General features: G+C 49.4%; 1 protein-coding gene across 2 annotated transcripts in view; it reads right to left on the bottom strand.

Annotated features, from left to right (window-relative positions):
* CEP72 (centrosomal protein 72) overlaps positions 1 to 15661 on the bottom strand; it is an 83023-nt gene extending 67362 nt beyond the window's left edge. For both annotated transcript variants that reach the window (XM_037799374.1, XM_037799375.1), the window contains exon 1: positions 15580 to 15661. In XM_037799374.1, the coding sequence (XP_037655302.1) occupies positions 15580 to 15661 (82 nt within the window). The remainder of the gene's footprint in view (positions 1 to 15579) is intronic.
* Positions 15662 to 18722: the final 3061 nt, after the last annotated feature.

Genomic DNA, 18722 nt, shown 5'->3' with positions numbered 1-18722 from the left:
TCTGTCCTCGCTCAAGCAACTCTCCCAGCCTCACAGCTTGTGCCAACTACTCCTCTCCCAGCAGCTCTGCCAAGTTTCTTATTCCTCACAACTCCTCCCAATGGCTGTGCTCCTCTACAGGACTTACCCCCTGCCTTAATGTGCAAACCCTCAATACCACTAATGAAACTTGCCTCCTAATTGTCCTTATCCCTAGGGTCTTATACCACAGCGAAGAAGACTTCTTCCTCCGCCTAGAAAGGACTGCAGATCCCGCCCTTCTGCAAAAGCGAGAGCCCATCACCGCCCTCACAATTGCCTCCCTCCTAGGTCTTGCAGGCGCTGGCACCAGAATCGCTGCATTAGCCAGTCAAGGCTCCGCCCTAACTCACCTCCGAGCGGCGGTTGACGAGGACATTCATCACCTACAAAACGCTATTTCCCATCTTAAAAATTCTGTTAACTCCCTCTCTGAGGTAGTGCTCCAAAACCGCCGAGGTCTCGACCTTCTTCTCCTCAAAGAAGGAGGCCTTTGCGCCGCCCTAGGAGAAGAATGCTGTGTTTATGCCAATTCCACAGGTCTCGCCGAAGACAGCCTAAAGAAGGTCCGAGAGGGACTAGAACAACGCAAAAGAGACCGTGAAGCTGCCAACTATTGGTCCCACATCTTTACCTCCCTCCTCCCTTACCTCCTCCCCCTCATAGGCCCTCTACTAATAATTATTCTAGCTCTCACCCTAGGACCCTGGGTTATCCGCAGACTTCGCCAACTTGCTAAAAGCCAGGCCAATACCAATGCTGTCCTCTCATCATTTGTGCAAGTCCAGTATCAACAACTTGCCTCTACTGAAGAAGCTAACCCTCCGCCGCGTCGCCACCCTCGTCCATCCCGCAAGCAGCGAGGCCCTTGTCGAGCGCCCGGGCGCCACACCAACGTTGAGCTCCAGCCTCTCTGAGCAACCGTCAACCCTTTTCCCCTCCCCGGCCTCCCCCTTCCCTCATCCCTTAGCGGACCTCTCCGGTAAGCTTCTTCCTTTAATTAGAAAAAAAGGGGGAAATGCGGGACACTGATTACGTGCTTCGACTTGGCGGGCCTGGGCCAGGGGATCGGCCACCCCTGGGGAGGGTAGTGGGTACGGGTGAACAGCGCCCTTCACAGCCCCCCGGGCCTGGGAAAGTGACGCCGGAGGCAGGCCCCATTTCCTCACCCAAAATACCACTGTTAGGGGAGGCTTGCCGGAGGGAACCGCCTTTTCCCCACCCCCTTATCTTGCCCGGACACTCCCCGTTGCCAGTGCAACTCCCATCACCACCAGTGCGCATACATTGTTGCCAGACACCGTTGCCAGAGCAACTCCCGCCCCTTTTCAAACAACCTCCGTGCTCTCTTAGAACCAATCCTAACCTCCGCACCCTCTCAGAACCAATCCTAGCCTTTATCCCCTCAGCATTGACTTGTAACAACCCCCGCCCTCTATGCCAGCCTATATAACCTGTGCTCACCCCTAATAAACTCTCTTGGCTTCTTCACCCTCAAAGAACCGTGTCCCGCCTGTTCCTTCTCGCCGCCCTCCACACCTTGCACGCCTCCGCCGGGGACCGGGCCCAGTCCCCCGCCTCGCCCTCGCCTCCGGGAAAGAGCCCCCGCCGCCGGTACCCTCCGAGCAACGCCGAGAGCCGAGGGTTCAGCAACCGGCCGCCCCCCCCCCCAGATAAATCAACTGCGACCGCACAGCACCATAGAGTCGATGCTGATTCAGGGCATATACAGCCTCCTGGGGAACACTGCACCAGCCCCGAAAGGTATTGCCACCTATTTGGTGCCATAGTTGAGTCTTCAACAGGCCATTCCACCGTTCTATCAACCCAGCTGCCTCTGGATGATGGGGAACATGGTAAGACCAGAGAATTCCATGAGCATGTGCCCATCCCCTCACTTCATTTGCTGTGAAGTGGGTTCCTTGGTCTGAAGCAATGCTGTGTGGAATACCATGACAGTGGATAAGGCATTCTGTAAGTCCACAGATAGTAATTTTGGCAGAAGCATTGCATACAGGGAAGGCAAACCCATATCCAGAGTATGTGTCTATTCCAGTGAGAACAAATCGCTGTCCCTTCCATGATGGAAGTGGTCCAATATAATCAACCTGCCACCAGGTAGCAGGCTGATCACCTCGGGGAATGGTGCCATATCGGGGACTGAGTGTGGGTCTCTGCTGCTGGCAGACTTGGCACTCACAGTGGCTGCAGATATAAATCCACAGATTGAAGAAGCTGAGAGAACCCCAAATAGGATACCCCCCCCAAAAAAAGCCATGCCCAGACACAATAATCAAAGTTCTGAAAACCAAAGAAAATTGACGAATCTTAAAAGTAACAAGAAAGAAACAACCTAATACCTCTAGAGGAAAAACAATTTGAATGACAGTGCATTTATCTTCAGAAATCCATGGATGCCAGAAGGAATTGGCATAAAATTTTTCAAGTGCTGAAATAAAAGGACTGTCAGCCCAGAAAATTATATTTCTTGAAAACAGACTTCAGGACTGAAAGTGAAATAAAGGTATTCTCATATGAAGGAAAATTAAGAGAAGCTGTCACCAGGAGACTGCCCTATGGGAAATGCTGAAGGAAATAAAAGAAAGAAAGAAACTTAGAACATCAAGAAAAAAGGAAATATATTAGAACAGGTAAATGTAGATACATATGTAAATATAATTGAATACCCATTTCCTCTTGTGTTATTTAAAATGTTAGATGATTGAAGACAAAATTACATCCTTGTCTGCTGTGGTTCTCAGGTAAGTAGACAAAGTATTTATGGCAACTAAATTATAATGGGGAAAGGAGAGAAACCTAAATGGTGATAAGGTTTCTACATTTCACTTCAAGTGGCGAAATGTCTATACAAGGGGAATCCAAGATGGCAGATTAGGAGAGACAGAGCAAAATTCTCCTCCACGAAAAACACTAGATAAGAGACAGAAAGTGCCCCAGAATAGTGGTTCCAGGGTTCCACCGGCTGGGCAGGGGCTTCTACACCCATACTGTGTACTTGGAGAAACCAAGAGACTGCGTTCGGAAGCAGGTTAGAGTAAGACCCGGAAAGCCACAGAGGATACAGCAGCTGGAGCTGCAGTCAAGCACGGTGGGGAGAAAGCTAGAGACAGTGTTTGGAGGTGGGTTAGTTTAAAAACCTGGAAAGTGATGGCCCAGGAGCCAAAAGCGAGAGCCACAGTCGAGCCTAGCAGTGAGTGCCTTCCACGCCATGGGCAGCCGCCTCAGTATCTGGTGTGGGTGACAGCCCTTTGCACACCCACAGCTAAGAGCCCCCATGCAGGGACAGGCCACTGCAGTAGGCAGAGGACCACAGAAATGGGTAGTCTCCATGCCCCATACAGCCATCTTCACAGCGGGCTGGGAGATACTCCTCTGCAGAGCCACGACCGAGAGCATTCTTCGGGATTCCGCAGGCCTGTGACAGTGCACACCGCTCCTCCGTGGAAGCCAGTGGTGTGCACAGCCTAGAGGCAGGGGTGCTGCATGGGAGTGCCAGGAGCCCTACACCAATCCCAGGGATTTGTGGGCCCAGAGCAGAGAGGGACTGTGGAGAATCTGAGCTGAAGGGTTAGACGTGAGGTACAGCCCCAGGGGATGCCAGCCGCAGCCCTGAGAACAGCTAGGAGCTCTGGGTCTTATAGCAGTCTCCCTGCCAACCTGCACAGGGCATGCCACCCTCCCACAGGGCAGGTGGACCTCACTACACATGGAAAATTGGTGCAATGATTGGACCTCCACATAGTTTGGGTCCCCGCGTGGTGCACAGATGAAGTTGGAAAGAACTGACTTGAGGGTAAGAGTTGGCTCGGGAGCACTATATGCTGGTAGGTCAGGGAAAGTGCACAACACCAAGCTTTAGCTCTGTTAAATTATAGATAATTGTTCAAATAAGCCTGCATATCCTAAAACAGCCCTATCAAAATAAGCAAATGCCAAGAGGCCCAAAACAACAGAAAACTGTAAAGCGTATGGAGAAACCAGAAGATATGGATAACCCAAATGTCCAAATTTAAAAACCAGAGAAGACAGAGAACTTAGAGCAATTAATCAAAGAAGTAATCACAAATACCAATGTCATGGCTCAGGATATAAAGGACATGAAGAAGACCCTGGAAGAACATAAAGAAGAATTTGCAAGAGTAAATTAAAAAAATAGTGGATCTAAAAATAAAAATAAAAATAGTGGAAATAAAATAAATTGTTGATCACCTTAAAAATATTCTTGGGTCACATAACACCAGATTTGAAGAAGAGGAATGAATAAGCAAATTCAAAGAAAGTATGTTGGAAAGTGAAAGCACAAAAGAACGAATGGTGAAAAAAAAATGAAAAATTAAAAATGGATCTCAGGGAAATGATGGACAACATGAAGCACACAAATACAAGAATCACTGGCGTTCCAGAAAGGTAAAGGACTAGGAAGAGTATTCAAAGACATTGTTGGGAAAAACTTCCCAACCCTTCTAAACGACATAAATATGCAAATCACAGGTGCACAACGAACTCCAAATAGAATAAATTCAAATAAACCCATACAGATTGTCAAATGCTGAACAGAAGGAGCAACTTCTGAAAGCAGCAAGAGGGAAGCAATTCACCACATATAAGGGAAACAACATAAGACTAAGATTCTGAATGAAAAAAATTGCCAGCCAAGAATTCTTCATCCAGCAAAGCTTTCCTTCAAATTTGAGGTAAAGCTTAAAATTTTCACAGGCAAACAAATGCTGAGAGAATTTGCTAACAAGAGACCTACCCTACAAGAAATACTAAAGAGAGCCCTACTGGCTGAGAAAAAAAAGAAAGGAGAGAGAGGTCTGGCAAAGGGCACAGAACCAAAGAGTTTTAGTAAGGGTATGTTAAAGGAAATAGAGAGGAAGAGAAAAAATACATCCAACAAATAAAAACCAAAGGATCAGATGGCTGATTCAAGAACTGCCTTCACAGCAATAACATTGAATGTGAATGGATTAAACTCCCCAATTAAAAGATATAGATTGACAGAGTGGATTAAAAAATAAAACCATGAATATGTTGCTTACAAGAGACTCATCTTAGACCCAGAGACACAAAGAAGTTGAAAGCGAAAGGATGGATAAAAATATTCCATGCAAGCTAGAGCCAAAAGAAAGCAGGAGTAGCAATATTAATCTCAGATAAAACAGACTTTACATACAAGGATGTCATAAGAGACAAAGAAGGACACTATATACTAATAAAAGGGACAATTCAACAAGAAATAACAATCGTAAATGTTTAGGCACCCAATCAAGGTGCCCCAAAGAATATGAGACAAATATTGCCAAAACTGAAGGAAACAATAGATGTTTCCACAATAATTGTGGGAGACTTCAATACATCACTCTCTCCTATAGCTAGATCAACCAAGCAGAGGACCAATAAGGAAACTGAAAACCTAAACAATGTGATAAATGAATTTGACTTAACAAGCATATATAGAGCAATACATCCCAAACTACCAGGATACACATTCTTCTCTAGTGCTCATGGAACTTTCTCCAAAATAGACCATATACTGGGACATAAAACAAGCCTCAATAAATTTAAAAAGATTGAAATTATTCAAACACATTCTCTGATCACAATGGAATACAACTAGAAGTCAATAACATTAAAGACCTAGAACATTCACAAATATCTGGAGGTTAAACAACACACTCCTAAACAAGCAGTGGGTTAAAGAAGAACTTGCAAGAGAAATTGCTAAATATCTAGAGACAAATGAAAATGAGAGCACAACATGTCAAAACTTATGGGATGCAACAAACACGGTATTGAGGGGGACACTTATAGCTCTAAATGCATACATTAAAAAAGAAGAAAGCACTAAAATCAAAGAACTAATGGAACAATTGAAGAAGCTAGAAAATGAACAGCAACTAATCCTAAACCAAGAAGAAGAGAAATAACAAGGATTAAAGCAGAAATAAATGATACAGAGGACAAAAAACCAATTTAAAGAATTTAAAAGACCAATATTTGTTTCTTTGAGAAGATCAAGATTGAGAAGCCCTTAGCTAGACTGACAAAAGCAAAAACAAAGAAGACCCAAATAAACAAAATAATAATTGAGAAAGGGGGTATTACTGCAGATCCCAAAGAAATTTAAAAAATCCTAAGAGGACACTATGAACAACTGTACGCCAACAAACTAGATAATTTAGAGGAAATGGATAATTTCCTGGAAATACGTGAACAACCTAGTCTGACCAGAGAAGAAATACAAGACCTCAACCAATCAATCACAAGCAAAGAGATCCAATCTGCCATCAAAAAGCTTCCTGCAAATAAAAGCCCAGGGCCAGATGGCTTCACAGGGGAATTCTACCAAACTTTCCAAGAAGAACTGACACCAATCGTACTTAAACTCTTTCAAAAATTGAAGAAAATGGAACACTACCTAACTCACTTTATGAAGTTAAAATCACTCTAATACCAAAAACCAGGTAAAGATGCTACAAGAGAGAAAAACTACAGGCCAATTTCTCTGATGAATATAGACAAAAAAATTCTCAACAAAATACTGGCAAATCAAATCCAAAGACACATGCGGTCGCAGTTGATTTGTTTGGGGGGGGGTGGCGGCCGGTAGCTAAATCCTAGGCTCCCAGGCTTGCTCTGAAGGTACCGGCGGCGGGGGCTCTTTCCCGGAGGCGAAGGCGAGGCGGGGGATTTGGCTAGGTCCCCGGCGGGGGGGCGTGCAAGGTGTGGAGGGCGGCGAGAAGGAACAGGCAGGACACGGTACTTGAGGGATGATGAAACCAAGAGAGAGAGAGCTTTATTAGGCGAGAACACAAGCTTATATTGGGCGATTAGAGGGCGGGGTAGCTATAGAGGTTGAAGGCTTGGATTGGTTCAGAGAGGGCGCGGAGTTTGAATGACAAGGGGCGGGAGTAGTTTTGGTAACTGCGCATGCGCACTGACGGTGGGGGAGTTGCTCTGGCAATGGGGAGTGTCAGGGGCAAGATAAGGGGGTGGGGAAAAGGCGGTTCCCTCCGGCAAGCCTCCCCTACGGTGGTATTTTGGGTGAGGAAATGGGGCCTGCCTCCGGCCTCACTTTCCCAGGCCTGGGGGGCAGTGGAGGGCGCTGTCGCCCGTGCCCACCACCCTCCCCAGGGGCTGATCAGGTCCCCCAGCCCAGGCCCGCCAAGTCGAAGCACGTGATCAGTATCCCGCATTTCCCTCTTTTTTCTAATTAAAGGAAGAAGCTTACCGGAGAGGTTTACCAAAGGATGAGGGAAGGGGAAGGTTGGGGAGGGGAAAAAGGGTTGACGGTGGCTTAGTAAGGCTGGAGCTTAGCGTTGGTGTGGCGCCTGGGCGCTTGATAAGGGCCTTGCTGCTAGCGGGATGGGCGAAGGTGGAAGGTTTAACTGGAGCTCGAGGTTGGTACGAGGTTTAGGCGATTGAGAAGGGCTTCGCGGTCGGTGGGTTGACTGGTGGCGGTGAGGTTGCGGAGGGTTGATTGTTATTTTGGAGTAGGGAGTGTTAGAGGTGGCGAGTCGCTGGTACTGGATTTGTACGAATGAGGAAAAAATAGCATCTGTTTGTTTTTTTACAAGTTGGACGATTTTGCGGATAATGCAGGGTCCTAAAGTGAGAGCTAGAATGATTATTAGTAAGGGGCCGAGGAGAGGGAGGAGGTAAGGGAGGAGGGGGGTAAAGATATGGGACCAATAACTGGTGGCTTTACGGTCTTTTCTACGTTGTTCCAGTTTCTTTCGGACCTTTTTTAGGCTGTCCTCGGCGAGACTTGTGGAATTGGCATATACACAGCACTCTTCTCCTAGGGCGGCGCAGAGGCCTCCTTCTTTGAGAAGGAGAAGGTCGAGACCTCGGCGGTTTTGGAGCACTACCTCAGAGAGGGAATTGACAGAATTTTTAAGATGGGAAATAGCGTCTTGTAGGTGACGAATGTCCTCGTCAACAGCCGCCAGGAGATGAGTTAGGGCGGAGCTTTGACTGGCTAATGCAGCGATTCTGGTGCTAGCGCCTGCAAGACCTAGGAGGGAGGTAATCGTGAGAACGGTGATGGGCTTTTGTTTTTGCAGTGGGGCAGGAGCTGCAGTTGTTTTTAGGCGGAGGAAGAAGTCTTTTTCACTGTGGTATAGGACCCTAGGGATGAGGACAATTAAGAGGTAAGTTTTATGAGTTGTATTGAGGGTTTGTACATTAAGGCAGGGGGTAAGTCCTGTAGAGGAGCAGAGCCATTGGGAGGAGTTGTGGGGAATAAGAAACTTGGTAGAGCTGCTGGGAGAGGAGTAGTTGGCACAAGCTGTGAGGCTGGGAGAGTTACTTGAGCGAGGGCGGATGCACTTTTTTGTAAAGGAGACTGAATGAAAGGTTAAGGGGACGGCAGAGGTATTTCAATTGCATTTTGAAGGGCTGTTCTCTGTGTTTTCTGAAAAAGAGAGGTTGGAGGCGATTGGCTCATACAGGGGGGAGGAAGTGGAGAGGCAAAGCCAACAAGAGGAGGTGAGATTGGGGTTGGAGGAATTTACTGAGGTGAAGGCTGCTTGGATAAGGCTGAGGAGGGGAGAGGAGTAACGGGCGGGGGGCGGACGAGGTTGGGGTGGTGGTGTTGGCGACGCGCCGTTTGCAGCTGAGGTGCGGTTTCCGGGTGTGCTGCTTGTACTTGAGGTGCGGCTGGGGGGCTGTGGAAAAAGGGGGTTAATGACTTGGTTGGGACCTATGCCAGAGGGTGTTCTTAATGCAGTATTTTGGCTTGGTTGGTTTACAGCCTCCTTTTTTATAAGAATAAGTGATCCTCGGTCGGCTTCTTTCTTATAGATTCTGAAGCCCCAAGTTTGACCGAGTAACCAGGAGGGATCAGTGGGGAGCTGCACTGTAAGATTAAGATGTGTGCAGGATTCCTCGCTTTCTTGGCCGAGCCAGTTAACTGTAGGGAGTTTGCACCCTGTAGGGGCCCACTTTAAGGTAAGGTAATGATTAGGAACAGGAGGCTTCCAATTAGTGGCTAATGTTTCACACCTCCAGTATGCACAGTAGTACTCGTTGGGGGAATTACAGTACGATTTTTTAGGATTTGAGGATGGGCACATGTAATATTGGGCCTGGGGATCACTTACCTTTTGAGCGCAGGTTTCTTCGACTTTGGAGACAAAGGTGGCGAAAGGCTTACTCGGCTCCTGGAAGAGCTTGGTGAATTTATTAGGCCGACAGGCAGAGCAGTTGGTAAACGCTCGTAAGGCGATTCCCCAAAGGATAGGCCAAAAGGTGGCAGGTGCATTAATATAGGCAGATGCATTTATAAACGCTCCCGTGCCCAAGTAAGCTTCGGGGTGATGATAGACTCCAGTGGCTGCGTCTTGCTCGCTTTGCCTAGCTGCTTCTGCCTGGAAGTGGGCACGCCAATCAACAAACTGGCCGGGGTTAAGGATGGTACGGGCAAGCGAGGCCCAGTCTTGGGGGAGGCAAAAGTTCATGGCGATATCCTGCAGTAATTGGGAAGCGTATGGGCTACCTAACCCGTTTTCCTTGACGCCCCTGCGAAGCTGCTTGATAGTATCCGAATTAATGGGATACCAGTCGTACGGTTTCTGCGGTGTGGGGGTAAGGTTAAGGGGAAAGCAGCGAAAAGCACGAAAGAAAGGAGGACGCGCTTGCAGAGGGCCTGGCACGGGAGTGGGAGTAGGGGCAGCGTTGCCCCAAGGGTTGCCTTGAGGTGTAGAAGGCAGCCAGGGGTTATTTGCTGGCAGGGTGGGAGGGGCGGCGGCAGCTGCCGGTAGCGGCTCCGAGGGGGAGCTCGCCGAAGGGGGAGGCGGAAGTGGGAGGCCCCAAGCGTCGCAAGATGGCGGCGCGGTAGGTGTGGCCAAGACACAAGATGGCGGACCAGCCCCGCCCTGTGAAAGGGCGGGGTCCAAGGCACAAGATGGCGGACTAGCTCCGCCCTGTGAAAGGGCGGGGTCTAAGGCATAAGATGGCGGACTAGCTCCACCCTGCGAAAGGGCGGGGCTTAAGGCATAAGATGGCGGACTAGCTCCGCCCTGTGAAAGGGAGGGGCCTAAGGCATAAGATGGCGGACTAGCTCCGCCCTGTGAAAGGGCGGGGTGTAAGGCATAAGATGGCGGACTAACTCCGCCCTGTGAAAGGGCGGGGTAAAGCGCATGCGGTTTCCGGCCCGGCTTAGGGCTGACGTCATTACTAGAGCACTTCCTCCCCTCAGTAGAAGAAGAAGGAGGAAGTTCGCCATTTTGGAGCAGTCTGGGGGGGCAGTTGTAAAGAGGTACACGGCGCCAAACAAAAAAAGAAACACACAAAGGACTACAGCAAAGTAATGGAGGGAAAGAGGGAGAGCGTTAGGAGGAATGGGGGTTATAGAAGAAAAGGACGAGAGGCAGACGGAAGAATGGGTAGTGGGGAAGGGAGGAGCGGCTCCGGAGCGGCGAGGGAGAGGCGGCCCCTGACGCGGAGCGGCGAGGGAGAGGCGGCCCCTGACGCGGAGCGGCGAGGGAGAGGCGGCTCCGGGAGCGGCGAGGGAGAGGCGGCCCTTACCTTGCAGGCGAGGAGAAGGAGAGCTGGAGAGGCATCCGGGCGAGCGAGTGGCGTCACTGGACCGCTGCGTGGAGAGGACGTCTAATTGCAGGGGCCCCACGTTGGGCGCCAGTTGCGGTCGCAGTTGATTCGTCTGGGGGGGGGTGGCGGCCGGTAGCTAAATCCTAGGCTCCCAGGCTTGCTCTGAAGGTACCGGCGGCGGGGGCTCTTTCCCGGAGGCGAAGGCGAGGCGGGGGATTTGGCTAGGTCCCCGGCGGGGGGGCGTGCAAGGTGTGGAGGGCGGCGAGAAGGAACAGGCAGGACACGGTACTTGAGGGATGATAAAACCAACAGAGAGAGAGCTTTATTAGGCGAAAACACAAGCTTATATTGGGCAATTAGAGGGCGGGGTAGCTATAGAGGTTGAAGGCTTGGATTGGTTCAGAGAGGGCGCGGAGGTTAAATGACAAGGGGCGGGAGTAGTTTTGGTAACTGCGCATGCGCACTGACGGTGGGGGAGTTGCTCTGGCAATGGGAAGTGTCAGGGGCAAGATAAGGGGGTGGGGAAAAGGCGGTTCCCTCCGGCAAGCCTCCCCTACGGTGGTATTTTGGGTGAGAAAATGGGGCCTGCCTCCGGCCTCACTTTCCCAGGCCTGGGGGGCAGTGGAGGGCGCTGTCGCCCGTGCCCACCACCCTCCCCAGGGGCTGATCAGGTCCCCCAGCCCAGGCCCGCCAAGTCAAAGCACGTGATCAGTATCCCGCAGACACATTAAAAAAATCAAACACTGTGACCAAGTGAGGTTCATTCCAGACATGTAAGGATGGTTCAACATAAGAAAATCAAGCAATGTAATACAACTTATTAACAAATCAAAAGGGAAGACTCAAATGACCATTTCAATAGATGTTGAAAAAGCATTCAACAAAATCCAGCATCCTTTTTTTTTTTTTTATAAAAACACTTCAAAAGGTAGGAATTGAAGGAAACTTCCTCAATATGATAAAGGGCATATATGAAAAACCCACAGCCAGCATAGCACTCAATGCCGAGACTGAAAGCCTTCCCTCTAAGATCAGGAACAAGACAAGGATGCCCGCTGTCACCACTGTTATTCAACATTGTGCTGGAAGTGCTAGCCAGGGCAATCCGGCAAGACAAAGAAATAAAAGGCATCCAAATTGGAAAAGCAGAAGTAAAACTGTCATTGTTTGCAGATGATATGATCTTATATCTAGAAAACCCTGAGAAATCGACGATACAGCTACTAGAGCTAATAAACAAATTTAGCAAAGTAGCGGGATACAAGATTAATGCACATAAGTCAGTAATGTTTCTATATGCTAGAAATGAACAAACTGAAGAGACACTCAAGAAAAAGATTCCATTCTCAATAGCAACTAAAAAAATCAAGTATCTAGGAATAAACTTAACCAAGTATGTAAAAGACCTATACATAGAAAATTATATAACTTTATTAAAAGAAATAGAAGGGGACCTAAAAAGATGGAAAAATATTCCATGTTCATGGATAGGAAGGCTAAATATCATTAAGATGTCAATTCTACCCAAACCCATCTAGAGATTCAATGCAATTCCAATCAAAATTCCAACAACCTACTTTGCAGACTTGGAAAAACTAGTTATCAAATTTATTTGGAAGGGAAAAAAGATGCCTCGAATTGCTGAAAACATTCTAAAGTAGAAAAATGAAGTGGGAGAACTTAAACTTCCTGACTTTGAAGCTTATTATAAAGCCACAACAGTCAAAACAGCATGGTATTGGCACAAAGATAGACATATTGATCACCGGAATTGAATTAAAAATTGGAAAATAGACCCCCAGATCTATGGTCAACTGATCTTTGATAAGGTCCTCCAAACCCACTGAACTGTGACACAACAGTCTCTTCAACAAATGGGGCTGGATATCCACATCCAGTCTTTTGGATATCCATATCCAAAAGAATGAAAGTGGACCCCTACCTGACACCCTCCACAAAAATTAACTCATATTGGATCAAAGACCTCAATATAAGAGATATCACCGTAAAACTCCTAGAAGATAATGTAGGGAAACATCTTCAAGACCTTGTATTAGGAGGTCCCTTCCTAGACCCTACACTCAAAGCACAAGCAACGAAAGAAAAAATAGATAAATGGGAACTCCTCAAAATTAAAAGCTTCTGTACCTCAAATAAATTTGTCAAAAAGGTGAAGAGGCAGCCAACTCAACGGGAAAAAATATCTGGAAACCAAGTCTAATAAAAGACTGATATCTTGCATATATAAAGAAATCCTACAACTCAACGACAATAGTATAAACAACCCAATTATAAAATGGGCAAAAGATATGAAAAGACATTTCTCTGAAGAGGAAATACAAATGGCTAAAACACACATGAAAAAATGTTCATCTTCACTAGCTATTAGGGAAATGCAAATTAAGACTACAATGAGATATCATCTCACACCAATTAGAATGGCTGTCATTAAACAGGAAACTACAAATGCTGGAGCGGATGTGGAGAAATTGGAACTCTTATTCATTGCTGGTGGGACTGTATAATGGTACAGCCACTCTGGAGGACAGTCTGTGGTTCCTTAGAAAACTAGATACTGAGTTACCCGTCGATCCAGCAATTTCACTTTTCAGTATATACCCAGAAGATCTGAAAGCAGTGACACGAACAGATATTTGCACACCGATGTTCAAAGTGGCATTGTTCACAATTGCCAATAGATGGAACAATCCAAGTATCCTTCAACAGATGAATGGATAAACAAAAGGTGGTATATATACATGATGGAGTACTGTGTGGCAGTAAGAAGGAACGAGGTCTTGAAAGATATGGCAACGTGGATGAACCTTGAAGACATAATGCTCAGTGAAACAAGCCAGACACAAAAAAAGAGATATTGTATGTTACCACTAATGTGCACATTGCAAAAAATGTAAAATAAATGTTTTATATTGTAGAAGGTAGTGGACCTAGAGATAGACAGCAACTAGTGGAGGGGGCACATTAAGCTAATAAGAACAGATACGTCATGGAGGGTAATCTCAATGTTATGGGAATGCTCAGGAATTATTATGGTTTGTTAATTTTCTTGGGATATGGTAGGAACATGTTGGAAGCAATGTAGTTATTTTAGGTTAGCTGTTTTTCTTATTCCTTTTTTTTGTTTTGTTTGAAATGTTTGTTTTTAATTTTTTGATAAAGTTTATAAAAAGATTATGCACTAATAAAAAATGTCTATACAAGTAGATTGTGTTAAATTAGATATGCATACTGTAATTTGTAGAGCAATCACTAAAATATGTATACACAAAGAGATGAAACACCATAGATAAAACAAAATAGAATACTAAAAATACTCAAGTAAACCCCAGGAAGGCAGGAAAAGAGAAACAAAGGAACAAAAAACAAAAAGAACAAACAGAAAACAAATACAACAGCCACTTAAGTCCTATTTCATCAATAATTATATTAAATATAAATGGTCTAAATATAGCAATAAAATATACTGTCAGAGTGGATAAAAAATGAACCAACTATATACCGTCTACAAGAAACTCATTTCAAATATAACGATATAGGTAGGTTAAAAGTAGATGGATGGGAAATGATATGCCATGCAAATACTGATCAAAAGAAAACTGGAGTATACTAACATCAGATAAAGGAGACCTCAGGATCAAAGAGGGACACTAAATAAGCTAAAAGAGTCAATCCAACAAGAAGACACAAAAGTTCTAAATGTGTATGCACAAATAATAGAGCTTCAAAACACATGAAGCAAAAGAAGAAATAAAAAAATCCTCAATTATAATTGGGAATTTCAATACCCCTCCCTCAGTAACTAATAGAATTACTAAACAGAAAATCAGCAAAAATACAGAACTGAGCAACACAAGGAACCAACAGGATCTAACTGACATTTACAGAACTGTCTGCTCAATAACAGCACTTTATACATTCTTTTCCAGTACATTTGCAACATTCGCCAAAACAGACTGTATTGTGGGTCATAAAACAAACCCTGCCACGTTTAAAAGAATTAAAATCATACAAACTATGTTCCCTGACCATAATGGAATCAAACTAGAAACCAGAAAAACAACAAGAAAATCTCCAAATGGTTGGAAATTCAACAACGCACTCCCAAATAATGCAAAGATCAAGGAGAAGTCTGGAAGGAAATTTTAAAAATACATTGAACCAACTGAAAATCAAAACACAGCATATAAAAACTTGCAGGATGCAGCTAAAGCAGTGCTTAGAGGAAATGTATAGCACTAAGAGCTTATATTAGAAAAGAAGGTCTCAATCTAAACTTCTCCCTCAAGAAACTGGAAACAGAAGGCCAAAATAAACCCAAAGCAAGGAGAAGGGAGGAAACAGCAGACTAGAAACCAATGAAATTGGAAAACAGAAAAACAATACAGAAAACTCAATCAAAACAAAAGCTGGTTCTTTGAAAAGATTAAAAAAAATTGAAGGGAGGGAAAGAACACACAAATCGCCAGCATCAGGAGTGAGGAGACGGCAGCAAGCCCCGCACAGCTCCAGGCAACAGGCCGGCGCCTCTACGCGGGAGCCAACTCCTCACACTAGCGCAGGATGAAACGGACATCTCATAGTCCCGTAACCACCAGAGGAACTGGATTTGTCATTAACACTTTGCAGAAGAGAAACCTCCAGGTCCGTCTCTCTGGAAAACGGCACCAAACATTCAGAGACCCGGCGCCGAGTGCAGGGAACACCGGAGCCGGCACAGCGGCCGCGCCCACACGGAGGGCCTCGGGGCGGAGGGCAAGGCTGGCTCAGAACACTTTTTAAATTAATCCGCCACCGTAACAGGTTAAGGAAAACTCAAAGGCTTTTATCAATTAACTCAAAATCAGCATTTCCCGAAACCGGGAAGCCGGGACGTCCCTCGCCCGCGGGGCTTCCAGGAAACTCGGGGCCGCCAGACCCCGGGCCGCGGGAACTCTCGAGGCCGCGCCGCGTCGTCCGGGTGCCCACCCAGGTCGCGGTGCGCCGCTAGGCCGCTCCTGGCCCGGACCCGCTCCTCACTCAGCACCAGCCGCGGCCCCGCCGGCGCCATGTTTTCAAACGGAACGCTCGTGCGCCCGCGCCTGCGCAGTGAGCCCAGCCGGCGCCCCGGGTGGCCGGGGACAGGCGCCTCTGTGGGCGGGACCGGCGCCCCGGGTGGGCGGGGCCGGGGGCCGGCGCCCCGGGTGGGCGGAACCGGCGCCCCGGGTGGGCGGGGCCGGCACCCCGGTGGGCGGGGACAGGCGCCTCTGTGGACGGGGCAGGCGCCCCGGGTGGGCGGGGGCAGGCGCCCCGGTGGGCGGAACCGGCGCCCCGGGTGGGCGGGGCCGGCACCCCGGTGGGCGGGGACAGGCGCCTCTGTGGACGGGGCAGGCGCCCCGGGTGGGCGGGGGCAGGCGCCTCGGTGGGCGGGGCCGGGGCCCCGGGTGGGCGGGGACAGGCGGCCCGGTGGGCGGGGACAGGCGGCCCGGTGGGCGGGACCGGCGCCGCTGTCCTGCGGGGCGTGTCCGCGTCGCCGTCGCTGCTCCTGCCCTTCACGTGGGGAGGGAGGGCGACGGGCCTGGCCCTGCCCCAGCCTTGCCCCAGGCCGGGGCACTTGGCGCCTTCGCTTCTGCCCCTCCACGTCCCCCCGAGACGAGGGCGGCGGCCCCCTCTGCCGGGCCGTCTGTCAACAGCTGCCCTGAATTCCCAGTGACACCCCGCGGCGGCCTTGGCTCCTGGCGCTGTCCTTGGATGCGGTCTCCCGAGGAGACGCTGCGCTCAGCCTGGGCCAGTGGGGCCCCCCCGTGCTGGGGCCCCGTGGCGCAGGCCCCCCACCCCCTCTTCTGGGTGTGGTGTGCCCTTCCACAACCTGGGGAGACGGTCAGTCCAATGAAAAGGCGGGACCAGACCTTAAACCCAGAGCAGGAACCAGCAGGTCCAGAAGCCTCTCAGAGCAGGGGTTCTCAGCGGCAGGGTCCCGGCCCCGGGGAGAATGAAAAACCCACCCACCCAGTGTAGATTTTCTCTACTCTCCCGCGAAGCGGCGCATGAGTGGGGTGGACCAGACACAGCAGGCGTCCCCCGGAGCCGGGCCGTGATGGGCCGTCTTTCCCTGGACTCAGCTGTGGGAGTGACGAGGAGATCATCTGACCTTTCTGGACTCCTTAGTCTGTGCAGTAAGGGGGTCCCTGCTGAACGTTGTGCTGTGCCCTGAAGCTGCGTTCCAACCATGCTTCTCTGCTGTACCCGGCTCTGTACCCAATTCCCGGACTGAATCTCTTGTGTCACCCTGAGCCATCTGACAGGGAGCAACTGCTGGGGGGAGGGGGAATACAAACCAGGGGACTGTAGGGATGTTGACTCTTTGACCCTTGGGGTCAAATGGCCTGGGGTCTGCGGGTGCCCCTGCAGACCCTCCCCAAGGTGTGACTGCCTTACCCCCTTGGCATCTTAGAGCCTGGGTTATAGGCTGGGGGGTGAGGTTCATGGGTGGGGCTCAGGGAGGTGGGACACGGGGCAGAGAGACAGGGGGGTGGGGTGCAGGGTGCTAGAGCAAAGCTTTAAACTTGATGTCCCAAACCTGACCAACAAACTCAAGCAAACATGCAGTGGTATTCTGATTGAGTAGAGCTTAATCTCTTGCACGAGTCCTGACTTCCAATGGTGGGACTTGCCTTCACAGGGACCCGAAGGCAGCTCAGGGCGCAGCGGCTCCACCTCTGCCATTGAGGAGGCCGCAGGCTCCAGTGTCTGATCAGTGGAAACGGCAGTGCAGCCTGGGAAACTCTGCAGAAGCAAAGACAAACAAAAGGCTTCTGTCGCCACCACTGGGAAAAGAAGCTTGTGGTGGTATCGTCCGGACTCCAAACGCTGCACCGCTCCTTCCCCTGCTCAGGCAAGCCAGGCCCCGGGGCGCAGCCAGGTAGCAGCAGCCTGGGGCGGGGACCCCCAGCACAAGCTTCTCTGTTGTAATCCAGGTGCCTTAAAAGCTGCAAGCCAGTATCTTCTGCTCACCAAAGTATTGCGTGTTTATTGTAGAAAACTCAGGGATTCCGGAAGAGGACAACGATTAAACATCCCACCACACAGAGGCAGCCAACGTGAACATTCTCATAGATACCCCTCAAGTGGTTTCTTCCAGGCCTATATATGTTTTACAAAATGAGATTATGCTGGGCGTATGTGTATTACTTTTTATGAACTGTAGCACATTTGGTCTGTCACCACTTCTTTACTATAGTTCCTGGAGTTGGGTAGCATTTGAAGCTTATCTTGAGACTTTGCACCTGGGCTGGTGCCATGAAGCCACAGGGCAGTGGAGAATTTGAGTGGTAACCACTGTGAGGCAGGGATGGGGCTTCTGGGCTGGTGCCTGGGCACCCCAGCATGGTGTGGGGATTCCTGAACAGGAGGGGTGGTTTGCAGGTGCCAACCTCTGGGCTCAGCCCTGTGCGTCGCAGGCGCGGTGTCCCTGAGCCCCCGGGGGGTCCAGGCTCCCGGGCCTCCCCCTTCCCCTCTGAGAGGCCTGGCCGGTGTCCTCTGTGTTGGCCCCTCAGCAGCCCACACGGCGCGTCCCGTCCTGGCTTCTGGAGGGAGGCGGCATTTTCCAGGGGTCTTGGGGCTGCAGAGAGGGAAGAGGGTCCACCTGGTGTCTGGAGCATCACCCCAGCCCCCTCCCAAGCCGATTCCAGCCGCATCCCCCTTCCAGCCATGAGGACCTGTGGCCAGAGGGGGCTCGAAGGCCACCCTAGGCCAACTGTGGCGTGGACGCAGCGGGCAATGCCGGGGTCCCCGCCCTTCCCCCTTCTTTTCTAATTATAGGAAGAAGCTTACCGGAGAGATCCGCTAAGGGATGAGGGAAAGGGGAGGCCGGGGAGGGGAAAAGGGGTTGACGGTTGCTCAGAGAGGCTGGAGCTCGGCGTTGGTGTGGCACCCGGGCGCTCGAGAGGGGCCTCGCTGCTTGCGGGATGGACGAGGGTGGTGGCGCTGCGGAGGGTCAGCTTCTTCAGTGGAGGCAAGTCGTTGATACTGGACTTGCACAAATGATGAGAAGACAGCATTGGCTTGGTTTTTAGCAAGTTGGACAATTCTGCGGATAATACAGGGCCCTAGGGTGAGAGCTAGAATAATCA

The sequence above is a fragment of the Choloepus didactylus genome, chromosome 11 (assembly GCF_015220235.1).
Source record: "Choloepus didactylus isolate mChoDid1 chromosome 11, mChoDid1.pri, whole genome shotgun sequence".
Taxonomy (NCBI): domain Eukaryota; kingdom Metazoa; phylum Chordata; class Mammalia; order Pilosa; family Megalonychidae; genus Choloepus; species Choloepus didactylus.
The sequence above is the reverse complement of the archived record's forward strand: the minus strand, read 5'-3'. Positions and strand labels throughout refer to the sequence as shown.